Here is a 13,352-nt window from a genome sequence, read left to right on the forward strand (position 1 = left end):
TACATGTTGGTGAATCCACCAATATTGGAGGTGGGGGGAAGTGTCAAAACATCAGTCCTATACACTCCTATGTTTCAAGTGACATAGCTAACAGAAAATGTCTATAAACATATACCGTGCATTAATGCTATGGTGACTGCAGTATGGTTTCCACAGAAACTGAAGTTTTCTAGAAACAGCATTCTGTTCATGATGACTGTATAGCCAGATATCACTTATAATATAGTAAATGTTAACATTCTAGTACTGATAATGTTATTCTAGGCTAAATCTTTACATCTCATCAATATTCCTTATCTGAGACCGGAAAAAATGATACAAATGACCTGCTCATACCTCACATCTCAGACTTCCTGGTTTTCTTGTTGGTCTTAGCAACTTGTGAACATTGAACCATACCTGGTTCCTTTTTTAGTAACAGAGCAGCCTTCCTTATCCTACTGTGTTTTCCCGAAATTAAGACCGGGTCTTATATTAATTTTTGCTCCAAAAGATGCATTAGAGCTTATTTTCTGGTTAGGTCTTATTTTCAGGGAAATATAGTACTAAATGCATCCATCTGGCTGACGATTTTAACTGGAGCTTATTTTTTTTGGGGGGGGGGGGGGGGGATAAGTCTTATATTACCAGCATCGTTAAAAATCATGCTATGGCTTATTTTTGGGTTGCGTCTTATTTTCAGGGAAACACGGTAGTATATTAAATGTATTGAAATCCAAGACTGCATTAATCCCAACACATCTGCCAAGCCATAAAATGAGGAAGGATTTCACAGGATTTGGAATCAAAACTTCTTTCAAGTGACAAGAGATGCAATCTGCCTATGACTTGTGCAAAACACTAAATCAGGTTTATTGTTCCAACACGGCAATAGATGGAGGGAAAAATGTTATATAGACCATTGGAACTAAAACCCAAATGTGTTTTATTTAGTTTTCACTTATGTCCTGGGTGAGTGATAAATTATGGCTTGTACCTTAGCACAGTATGAATCTAGCTAACTGCGGCTTATTCAGTAAACAATGATTAAATGTGACTTTTGAATCAGACCTATGGCTTAGTCACCATGTTTATCCAGCATTGTAGCACAGTCTGTTAATCCAATCTCTGAAATTATTTCATTGGTTTTCAATTACAAACTGAAGAAGCTGAAGTCTTAAAATAATGAAAAGATTTGCTTTCTGTTACATGAGTTGCCCTAAGGAAAAACAAAGTGCTTTTTAGAGCTGAGATTTTTTTTAAAAAGTTTTCAATTTGTTTGTTATTGAAATATAGAGAAAAGCCATTCAAGCCAACTCCTTTCAGGCCTGGTCCTATGAAGAGGCACACAAGGAAGCAACCTCTGCAGGTGAGGACAGAGAGGGAGACCTAGCCCTGAGCCTACCCTTGATACTCTGCCGTCCTAGCTGGTGTTGATTTGATGGCCTGAAGGGCCACAGCAGTTCTAGCCCATCCAATCTCCCAGGCCAGAGAATCAGTCCCCTTCTTGACAATTCTGCTAAGCTGCTGCTATATGCCATCAACACCTATAGACAACTGATGGTGATGGAGAGGTTCCCTCAACCACTGGGAATTCCTCAGGGAGAAATGCTGTTGCAAAAAAAAAAGGAAAAAAAGAAATTTCCAGCTTTGTCTTACTTTATAATCCTTCTGCCCTAAGATGAAAGCAGACTAGCAGGTTAATAGTAGCAAAGAAGCCTTATAGGTCCTAAAGATTACAAATGCTTAGCTCCATTGACTCTCTTTTCCTACCACCAATTAAAGTATTGTATCCAACACTGAATTTTTTTAAACGAGACCCTATTATTTTATGTATGTATGTCTGTCTATCACATATATATATATATATATATATATATATATATATATATATATATATATATATATATATATATATATATATATATATATATAGTGGTTATATAGTGGTTAACACATCTGCCTAATATGTAATACAGCCCAGGTTCGAATCCCAGTAAGGGTATGGCTAGCTGATGAGAGCTAAATAGCTTGAAATAGATCTATACTAGTCTCCCTTTATTTATTTATCAGCACAAATACAACAATGTTGTACGCAACGACCGTAAAAGCCCGTCATCAAGGCCCTTCTGCAGGAATCCAAGACGTTAGGAATAGTGGCCCTGTTGGGAGAAATGCCAAGAGGAGAACACCACCGGTCAAAAGCCGCCCAGGTGGAATTGTAGATGCGGGTCGTAGAAGTGTGCCGAGACGCCTCAAGGTACGAATGACCCCAGCAGACAGGGAAGCCCCGTTCAGCAGCCGCTGTCCAAGAGTCAGGCGGCCAGATGGACCCACCGGGGCTCTGGGCAAAGCAGGACCCCCTGCAGCAAGACCACCTCCCGCCCAAGGAATCCTCCACAGGGAGCCACCGACAGCTGGACTAGGCCTGCGGACCAAGGCCTCCTGGACCAAGAAGGGGCCACCGCTAAGACCAGGGCCGTCTCCACCACCGAGGAAGCCGAGGAGTTCACGGCGAGGCGAACAGATCGACCAGAGGAGACCAGAGTCTCTGACAGATCGTCCGAGCAACGACGGGTGGAGCTGTCACCCCCCCTGTCCATAGTCGCCCGACTCAGCCACTCCGCCCGGATGGTGAAGAGCCCGGAGAGTGTTTCGACACTAGGACAACAGCCCCCGCCCCGCCCAGGCGCCCAGTCTGAGACTCCAGGCAGAGAGCCCGAGAGTAGGTCACCCCCGATAATTGATGTGGCCTTGGCGGCCCCATTGGATGTCCGGAGGAGCACGTGATGCTCCTCCACCGAGGCCTGAAGTGCCGCAGAGCCAGGAGGGCTGCCCACAGCTCCAACCAATTGTTGTTGTGGCGGAGAGCCAAGACCGACCACCTACCTGAGCCATTCGGGAACCCACCATCCGAACAGACTCATGTCTGTGGTGACAGTCACCCTGCCTGGTCCCAGAGACAGCAGCCCCGCTGAATGGCCAGGGACAGCCACCACCCCAGCGAGACCCGGACTCCCACTGGGAGGTGGAGGGACCAAAGAGAATTGCTCAAATGTCCCTTCCGAAAGGGGATGAGTTCCCCCTGGAGAGGCCGAAGATGAAGTCCGGCCCACGGGACAATCCAGATGCAAGAAACTAACTTGCCCAATAACAGAGATAGAGAGAGGATCGAAACTAACCGACTACTGCAAACGTTTTCTGCCTGACTGACTTTGGGATCCCAAAGACAATCCTCAGAGACTTATTGCTGTAGAAAAGGTCAGACGGTTAATCAATGCTTAAGAAGAACGGAGATCATTCAAACAGAGCAGGGGTGACAGATCACTTAAATGCAGTCTTAGATTGCAAAGAACATGACTTTACATATCAGAGGAAGCAGGCACTTAGAGGCTGTGCATTTTCCTTGGCACTTTTACATGCAAGCTGTCAGCTTTCACAAAAGCTTCACAAAATGCTAAACATATCTTTGGATTCCACAAGTGGGATTCTTTTGTTTTTAAAATTGGCATAGCAATGTCAGGACCATGGCATGGGTTTTCAGTCTTTTTCTCCTATACCCAGGGTTTCCCTGCTGAACTTTCTTACTTCTTCCTGCTCTTAATAGAAGAAATGATATCCCTGGTAGGGGATTCCTTTTTAATGGAGAAAAAGCACGGGTGAGAGAGATTGGCTTAATATTAAGGATAACCTATGTATCAAAGACCCCCCCCCAACACACTCTTGAACCCCTTTTCGGTGTCCCAGTGCTTCTTCCAATTACAGGATTAATTTTCAATATTGCAGTGCCAAACAATCAGTAGAGTTTTCTTGCCACTTGGAGATGAGAGAAATATATGAAAATTATAACGTTATACCCAAAATACATAGCAGGATCCAATCTGTGTCAGAGGTTCTCTGAAAATGGACTCCAGCATGAGTCTGAAAGTTCGGAAGACAAAACCTCTGGTCCCGGTGGCCAACCCAGATTGGATCCTGCAACATTATCCTGGGACATGTATATTCGCCAAAAATACTTTTATTGTGGTTTTTAAAAGAAACAAATTGTTGATATTCTCATAGCTTCTCCCAGAGCCACAAACATCCAGTGTTCTGGCTTTATCCATGTAATTCAGCCCCACAAACTACGAGTCTGCCCAAAATTGTCAAAAGTAACGCAACCCATTGAAAAATTGCCTATAGTTGGCTTAACTAAGGGTATCATTATCTGTTTTATAAAGTAAAGTACAAACTATAGATCAGAAGTGTCAAACTCAAGGCCCGCGGGCTGGATGCGTCATATGCTGGCCATGCCCACCTCCATTTTAGCGAAGGGGGAAAAAGTTGTGATATGTCACAGGATGCTGTGTCATTGCGAGTTTGACACCTTTGTTATAAATAGACAGCAACAAAGGGTTAAATTTTCCTGTATATCTTTGTTGCCACCTAGTGGTCATCCATAGTTTGTTTGCTTATTGGATTTATATGCCGCCCTTCTCCCAAAGGACTCAGGGCGGCGTACAACATAAAAAAACCCCACATATTACAAAAGTTAAAAAGGAAATTAAATAAAGTATCCAAAAACAAACCCAATTAATATTAATAATAAAATTTTAAAAATTAGATTAAAATTAACAATTAAATTAATCATTTATTTTATTCTGTTCAGGCCAGGCCGGCTTGCTGGAAAAGCCAACTTTTTAGGGCGCGTCGGAAGGACTGGAGATCGGGGATTATAGGAAGCTCCGGGGGCAGTTCATTCCAGAGGGAAGGCGCTCCCACAGAGAAGGCTCTCCCCCTGGGGGGGTCACTAGCCGACACTGTCTGGCCGACGGCACCCTGAGGAGGCCAACTCTGTGGAATCGCACTGGACGATGGGAGGCTACCGGTGGCAGTAGGTGGTCTCGCAGGTACCCTGGGCCTAAGCCATGGAGCGCTTTAAAGGTCATAATTAGTACCTTGAATCGCACCCGGAAGACAACCAGCAACCAGTGCAGGCCGCCTAAAAGGGGTGTAACATGGCTGCCCCCATGACAACCCGCGCAGCCGCATTCTGGACCAGTTGAAGCTTCCGGGTGCTCTTCAAGGGCAGCCCCATGTAGAGCGTTGCAGTAGTCCAGGCGAGAAAGGGCGAAGGCATGAGTGACTGTGCATAGAGCATCGCAATCCAGAAAGGGGCACAACTGACATACCAGGCAAACCTGGTAAAAGGCCCCCCTTGGTCATGGCCGTCAGGTGTTCTTCTAAACTAAGCCGCTTATCCAGGATGACTCCCAGATTGCGGGCCCTCTCTGAGGGGGCTAAAATTTCTCCTCCTATCATCAAAGATGGAACAAGATGCACAAATCAGGATGATGGAAACCACAGCCACTCAGTCTTGGAGGGATTGAGCTTGAGCCTGTTTATCCCCATCCAGATCCGCACATTTATAGGTTTTGTTTAGCCTGAAATCTTACATCTCACCTGATCTTTTCCTCTCCATCACCCCAGCTGCTGTTGCTGCTGTTAGAGGACTGTTGTAACTCTGAATACTGTTGTGAGGTGAGTTGTCCTCCGATTTGCAGAACGTTGGAGAGTCAAGTGGTGCTGGACGGGGTATGTGCTTCTTTTTCTTCTTTGGGAGCTTTTGCTTCGCCATGGCCAATGAGTAATACATTCCAAAGTTGTTGACAATGACTGGAACAGGCATAGCAATGGTAAGAACACCAGCCAGGGCACAAAGAGCTCCCACCAACATACCTGACCAGGTTTTGGGATACATGTCTCCATAACCCAAAGTTGTCATGGTTACCACTGCCCACCAAAATCCAATGGGAATATTCTTAAAGTGGGTATGGTCACTACCACTAGGATCAGATGGCTTGGCACCAATCCTTTCGGCATAATAGATCATGGTAGCAAAAATTAAAACTCCTAGAGCCAAGAAGATGATGAGAAGGAGGAATTCATTAGTACTGGCCCGGAGTGTATGGCCCAACACCCGAAGTCCCACAAAATGGCGGGTCAGCTTGAAGATCCGGAGGATTCTGACAAAACGAACTACCCTCAGGAAGCCCAGCACATCTCGTGCAGCTTTGGATGATAGGCCACTGAGTCCCACCTCTAAGTAGAAGGGTAGAATGGCTACAAAGTCAATGATGTTAAGAAGGTTCTTAATGAAGATCAATTTATCCGGGCAGCAAACAATGCGCACCAGAAACTCCAGAGTGAACCACAGCACACAAACTCCTTCAATACAAGTGAGAATAGGCTCTGTCTCCATCTTTTTCATCACAACAATCTCAGTTGTGTTGCCCACTACTAGGGTCTCAGTCACATTGGTGTCTATGATGAAGGCTTCATGTGTCTCCAGACAAAAAGTTGTGATGGATACCAGAATAAAAAAAAGTGAAGCAAAGGCAATGATCTGAAAAAGAAGGGAAAACATATGCTCAAAGATTAAAAATAAACTATGGGAGAAGAAAAACAACCTAAGAAACAAGAATACAAGATTTAAAACTTTCATTCTCTATTTTTTTTTTCATTTTAATCACTACAAAGAAAGCTTGGAATAAAGAAGCATGTTTCATTTGAATCTAGGAGGAGAAATAATCATTGACTGGCTCCTTACACAGTTTATAGGGCCCTCTTCTCCTCTTTCCTATGATCCATTGTACCCCATCAAATCAGAAGATCTCAATTTTCAATCTACCCATCTATTAGAACTATTCATAGAATATTCTTTATTGGCCAAGTGTGATCAGACACACAAGGTATTTCTCTCCAGTGCATAAGCTCTCAGTGTACTAACAAACAACAAGGTGATAAGTTATAAGATACAAAAAACAAACAATTCATGTTCTAATTCTGTATATTTTATTTTTACATTAGGCTCATTAAAGTGTGCAACAGTGATAGGAATAATAATAAATATATTTGTACCCAGGTGTTAGACACAGACTGAGCAAATGAAATTCAGCTTCTCTTAATTCAGTTAAATTCTTTTGCAGCATGAAATTGGTCATCTCACAGTCAGCAGTAAAATTTATTGGCAGATTTGGTTTTACCTTCTATCCCAAAGGTTAATCTAACACCTTCCCCTGATATTAACAATAAACAGAGAAATTCAATTGCTCAGCTGCGACTGATTACATTTGATTGTGCTCCAACCTCATTTATGCTCATTTTCCTCTGCAGATTAGTTTGCCAACAAAGGGAGGAATTAACGCTTATATGAATATGCAAGATAGCTACTTCTCTGCTTTATTTTGTGAACAGCGGCAGTGTGCTGTCCCAACAGTATATAGCTAATATAGGAATTAAGAGCTGTCTCCTTTAAGAAACTACCTCATGGGAAATGTAACTACCTTATGGGAAATGTAGTCCCATAACATGTGACCACATCTGTGCTCCCTGATTGGGCAGTGGGGTACTCTGCCCGGGAAATTGATTTATTACTGGGCACTCACTGAATCGCCATCGGCACTACCAGAAGCATCTTTGCACCAGCAGCATGGGTTAGAGGAATTAATGTCCTTTTACACTACGTGATGGGACAGATCATGGAAAGTCAGAAGAGTCTTAACACTGAACTGTAAGTTTTGCTATTAAGGATGCCTGATAATAAACGTGATCTGAAAGATATTCCTAAGCGTGGAGTTAACTGGCTGCCCGAGCAGAACCTCATTGCCCGGAGCAGAACAGTAAAAGGACATTAAAACTCCTTTAGCTTCCTTTGTTTTCCTCTCTGAGCTCCGAAGCAGAAGACAGTAGAAATTCTTTAACCTCCTCAGAGTGAAAAGGCTTTGAAGTTTATCCCCCTCAAGAAAAAGATGATGAATGATTTGCCCCCATCCAGAAGCTCCTGAGTAAATAAGACGTTGAGGTGGAATCCCAAACTCTGTTTGCATTTTAACTGAGAAAAGCTGCCAGGATTCCCCCCCCCCCCCCGCTTTTTTGGAGCAAAGAGGAACATCCCATTTCAGCGAGAAAGGCTGATTATCTCTCCTGAGATGAAGGACGTTGTTGTGATTAAGAAAGTGTGTTAAAAGGAAATCAGGATTTGCATGATAAAGCAACCCCCCTTTCGTTCCCAAAACTAACAAGAAGAGAAGTTCTTTGTGTAGTAAATGCCTCATGGAAAAATCTCCATGCAAACGAAATTTGAGTAAGGAAGAGGTCATCAGCCCAGAACAGACCTCCCAACTCCTTTGAACTTTATTGATGAGTTGTCTTGGCAACGAGAGGCAATAAAGAGGCCAACTGATGCAAGCCTGCAGACAGCTAAAAGAGACATAAGGCAGAGGCAGACCAGCTGAATGAATTAAAAGAGAGTGCATGTTATGTTCTTGCTGATTTGTTATTGTTTGTGAAGTGGGAAAAGGTGCAAGCCCTTAGGAGGTATCAAGCCAGCCAGGTCCAAGAGGGGTTCCAAGTTCGGGTGAATTTCCTTAGGAATCCCAACATTGGAGAGGCAGCTGAGCAACAATCTCAATAGGAAGCAGCCATTGCCCGTCACTCCAAACGATAGACACAAGCAGCGCCATCTAGTAACCACTCTAGAACTGCAGTCCAGTTCCTTAAGCCAACACTAGCAACGCACTCGAGAGGCTGGCAGGTGAACTGTGCCTGCATCTTCAAAGCTTCTCAACGCACGCTAGTGGCTGGCAGGAGAACTGCGCCTGCATCTCCAAGCTTCTCAACGCACCCTAGTGGCTGGAAGGTGAACTGCGCCTGCATCTCCAAAGCTTCTCTACGCACCCTAGTGGCTGGCAGGTGAACTGCGCCTGCATCTCCAAAGTTTCTCAACGCTCTCTAGTGGCTGGCAGGTGAATTGGGCCTGCATCTCCAAAGTTTCTCAACGCACCTCAGTGGGCAACAAGTGTACTGCAACCACATCTACAAGTGTAGCAACGCACCCTAGTGGCCGACGAGTGCACTGCGCCCACATCTCCAAGTGTAGCAACGCACCCTAGTGGCCGACAAGTGCACTGCGCCCACATCTTCAAGTCTTGCAATGCACCCTAGTGGCTGACAAGTGAACTGCAGCTACCTCTTCAAGTCCTGCAATGCACCCTAGTGGCTGACAAGTGAACTGCAGCTACATCTTCAAGTCTTGCAACGCAACCTAGTGGCCAAAGAAGGGAGTTGGACTCAAAAATTGATAACATATTCTAGACATTTTCTGAATTAATCCTAGTTATAGAACCTTTCTAACCATGGCAGGAGGGTCAGACATGCCTGAACCCACCATAGTCTCAGAATTGGTCATCCAAAACTCAGAATCAAATGTCCAAGTATCAGAAAAGGCAGAAACACGTCAAATAGACTATGACCTAAGACAGCACATTACGCAGATTATGCGGCCAGACCTCTTGAAGGAATGGGACAGAGTTTATCGAAGGCAGAAAAGTAGCTGGAAGCGGTTGCAGCATCTCTGCGACAAACTCGAAGACGATTTACCCCAAAAACGCCTCCATTCTTTATGTAAAGATATGGACGAAATCTACAAGCTGTGGAGATTTTATGGAAACTGCCTCACTGATATCCAATTAGAACTAAACGATGATGAAGAACTCCAGGAGAAAATGCTGCACATTCTGATGTTAAACAAAGAACGTAAAAAGCAGTTCCGACGCAGCAAAGACCTTATACAATCCAATCTGAAGAAGGAGACAGCCCCAGATGAGAAAGCTGAGTCTAAAACATCTCAACAGTCATATGTAGCTCCCTCTCATGCTTCCAAGAAAGCATCCTCATCCAATCCCAAGGACAAGAAGGCTGCGTCTGAAGCATCTCGACAGTCATATATAGCTCACTCTCATGCTTCCAGGAAAGCGTCCTCATCCCACCCCAAGGACACATCAGAAACAAATGCCAGATCTGAAGTGTCTCATCGTTCGCGAGCACCATCTCAGTGGTCAGATGCAGCCCCCTCTCACGCTTCTAAGAGGACATCCCCATCTAGTCCAAAAGTTACACAGGGAGAAAAGACCGCACCAGTGAGGTCTCATCGTTCACATACGACATCTCAACAGTCACACGCAGTTTCCTCCCATGCCTCCAGAAAGGCCTCATCTTCCCAATCAAAGGCAGGTAGCAGCTTCTCACAGCAATCTTCCCATTACTGCCAAAGGCCACGGATATCTGCAGCTGCAGAAGCACAAATAGAAGTTGAGGTGGCTGAGTTGGATCTAGAGTTTACACGAGAAGAGCAGCTGCTAAAGGAAAAGTCGGCAACCACGGCAGCAGAGAGGGCAGCTGCAGCATCCAAAGCTCGGGCAGAGCTGGCAATCATGAAAGCAGAGAACGCAGCTACAATAGCCAAACTTAAGGTTCGACTGGAATACCTTCCGCGCAAGCGGGAAGCGAAAAAAAGACTAATACGGGCCAAAGTTCTACAGATGAAGGCTAACTGTTCCTCCCTCAGCCACAGTCCTAGGAAGCTGGAAAAAGATAACCAGCACAAGCATGTTAAGGCCTACATGGAAGACCCAAGCCCACCACAACAGGAACAAGGTGGAAAATCTCGATCTGGATCACGAGACTCAATTCTCTACAGTCTCATCAATGTCCAAAATGAAGAAACGCACGTCATGCCATCAACATGCACCGGGTCCCAGTGCATGGTGGGGAGGGAAGTCAATGGATTCTGCAGAGAAGAGTTAGATGGGAGTGCACAGCTCCCACTGCCACCGTTACTAGAATGGGACAACCCACCAGATGATCGCAGTGAGATTACGACACCAGATGTAGCAAGCATCCCACCTCACCTGAAGCACATGAGTAATCACTCTCCTGTTCTAGATCCCAAAGCCAAAATCCTGCTCTTGCCAGGAACAGACTCCTCCAACGCTTTCACCCCTCAACAAGTGGTCAAAGGTCCAAAGGACCCCCCATCTGCCCTCGAGACAGAACTTGGAAGGGGCGTCTTTGGGATGGCATGTGTCGATCGGCCGCAGGTCCCAACCCAGACAAATGTCTTCACAACTTCCACTCTCAGTAATGGAAGAACATCCCACTTGAAACCATGCCAAGAACACTTCATGACCTCGACACTCAAACCAGTTTTAGGAGCAACAGTGTTCCAGACCAGCAAAGAAGAGAATGATTTGACCTTGTCAATAGAGAACAAAGAATTTCTTAGGCTCATGGTCAAGGAATTCCAACAGGAGGCCACCAAGAATTGGATGGCCCCAATACCCTTTTGCATACCAAGGCAACGGTTTCTAAATAACTATGAGTTCCTCTCCATTAGTTAATTAGGAAAGAATGACCATGAGACTCCATGCATAGAAATCAAATGTACTTTTACTAATTAAAAATGGTTAAAGGCAATGCATAGCGAAGTCTGGTTAATTAGGCGCGAAAACAGTTGATATATAGAATAGCCCATTCCCCACCCCTTGGCATCATAGACCCAGTCCAATCATAAGTCTTCCAAATGTCAGGTGCAAGATAACTTCAAAAGGCATCGCGAAGATGGAATGTCGGTGCCGTTAGAGCTGGCGGGAAACACCCACGCATGCGTAGTCCAATCAATCGGTAGACTCCAGAAACTTCCACCAGCACAATTAGTAACCCCTCCCAAATACCATGCCCACCCTCCCCGTTTCATGGCAGCTGAAGCGATAGCAAAGCAGAAACTGACATCCGGCCGTCCCCCGAAAAAAAAAACGATCAGGCCTGTAAAACGAAAAAAACACAGACAGACGAACAACAAAACAGAGAAGAAAAAAAGGTGGGGTAGAGAGAAAATTAAGACTTGTCAGGATAAGCAGCATAAAACTTCCGAAGTAGTCGGGGAGCACGAACATGGGACTTGTCAACCCATTCCGTGTGGGAGGGGGGAAAATGTTTCCAAGCAACCAAGTACTGGATGCGGTTACGCCACCTGCGGGAGTCCAAAATCTCACGGACTTCAAAGTGTTGTTCACCATCAATCAACAATGGAGGAGGAGGAGGAGTATCAGGTGGACGTAAAGTTGAAACACGAACAGGCTTAATGAGGTTAACGTGGAACACGGGATGAACACGATTGAGATGCTTAGGCAGTTGCAAACGAACGGAAACAGGATTGATGATCTTGAGGATGGGAAAAGGACCAACATACTTAGGCCCCAATTTTTTGGATTTTTGAGTGGTCTGAAGGAACTTTGTGGACAAGTAGACTAAGTCACCCTCCTTGTACTGATAAGGCTGAGCACGCTTCTTATCAGCTTGTTTCTTATGAGCGTGATGAGCAGCATCCAACGTAGCAAGAGTCAAAGGCCAAACACGGCTGAGACGCTCACTCCAATCAGCGACGGAAGAAACTTGCGGCGGGTCACGAGGCAACTCAGGAATAGGAACAAAGTCCTGACCAAAAACAACCCGGAAAGGGGTAAAACCAGTGCTGGTATGAACAGAATTGTTGTAGGCCACTTCAGCGTGTGACAACAAGTCCACCCAATCATCCTGCTGATAATTAATGAAACAACGTAAGTACTGTTCTAGAACAGAATTAGTCCTCTCACAGGCCCCGTTAGTCTGAGGGTGGTGGGCGGAGCTAAGGCCCTGGGCGGAGCCAATGCGTTTAAGAAACTCCTTCCAGAAGGTGGAGGTGAATTGGACCCCTCTATCAGAAATAATACGATCAGGCACTCCATGCAACCGGTAAACGTGGGAGATGAAGAGTTTGGCGAGAGCCTTAGCAGAAGGAATCTTGTGGCAAGGTACAAAATGAACCTGTTTGGAAAATAAGTCCGTAACGACCCAAATGACGGTGTGCCCCTGGCTCTCAGGAAGCTCGACAATGAAGTCCATCGAAATTTCCTTCCAAGGGGCGACAGGTCGTGCCACAGACTGGAGTAGCCTCTGTGGTTTCCCGGGCGGCCTCTTAGCGGCAGCACAAACCGGGCAACTGGCCACATAAAGTTCAATGTCCTTTTTCAAAGAGGGCCACCAGAATTGCCTCTTGACTAGATGTAAGGTTTTGACGAATCCAAAGTGACCTGCCAACTTGGAATCGTGAGCCCGTTGGAGAACGACGAGACGAAGAGAGGCGGGCACATAAAGCTTGGCGCCGATCCACGGTAGATCGTCCCTCACAGTGCACTCATCTTGATGTTTCTGGAACCAGTCGTCCTGGGGAAGGGCGCGTTTGAGGTCAGACAGAAAATCTTGAGGCACCTCCACTTTCGAACGTGCTTGCTGGCGAGTGACCACCGGAGCCGCCAGGCTGGAAGTGGGAACAACAGGTTGAACAACACTCAGTTTGGAGCAGTTGTATTGGGGAAGTCTGGACAAAGCGTCAGCCATGAAATTTTTCCCTCCAGGTATGTACTTGAGCGTGAAATTGAAATGGTTGAAATGTTGGGCCCACCGCATTTGTTTAGGGGATAGACGGCGCGGGGTCCTCAACGCCTCCAAATTCT

General features: G+C 45.5%; 1 protein-coding gene across 3 annotated transcripts in view; it reads right to left on the reverse strand.

The window, feature by feature from the left end:
- Positions 1–13,352, reverse strand: part of KCNC4 (potassium voltage-gated channel subfamily C member 4) — a 47,232-nt gene that overhangs the window by 14,499 nt on the left and 19,381 nt on the right. For 2 of the 3 annotated variants that reach the window (XM_032219121.1, XM_032219120.1), the window contains exon 2: positions 5,422–6,364. In XM_032219121.1, coding sequence (XP_032075012.1) covers positions 5,422–6,364 — 943 coding nt within the window. Of the gene's footprint in view, positions 1–791; positions 828–5,421; positions 6,365–13,352 lie in introns of all 3 variants that reach the window. The other variant, XM_032219123.1, reaches the window with a different exon arrangement.

The sequence above is a fragment of the Thamnophis elegans genome, chromosome 5 (genome assembly GCF_009769535.1).
Source record: "Thamnophis elegans isolate rThaEle1 chromosome 5, rThaEle1.pri, whole genome shotgun sequence".
Lineage (NCBI taxonomy): Eukaryota > Metazoa > Chordata > Lepidosauria > Squamata > Colubridae > Thamnophis > Thamnophis elegans.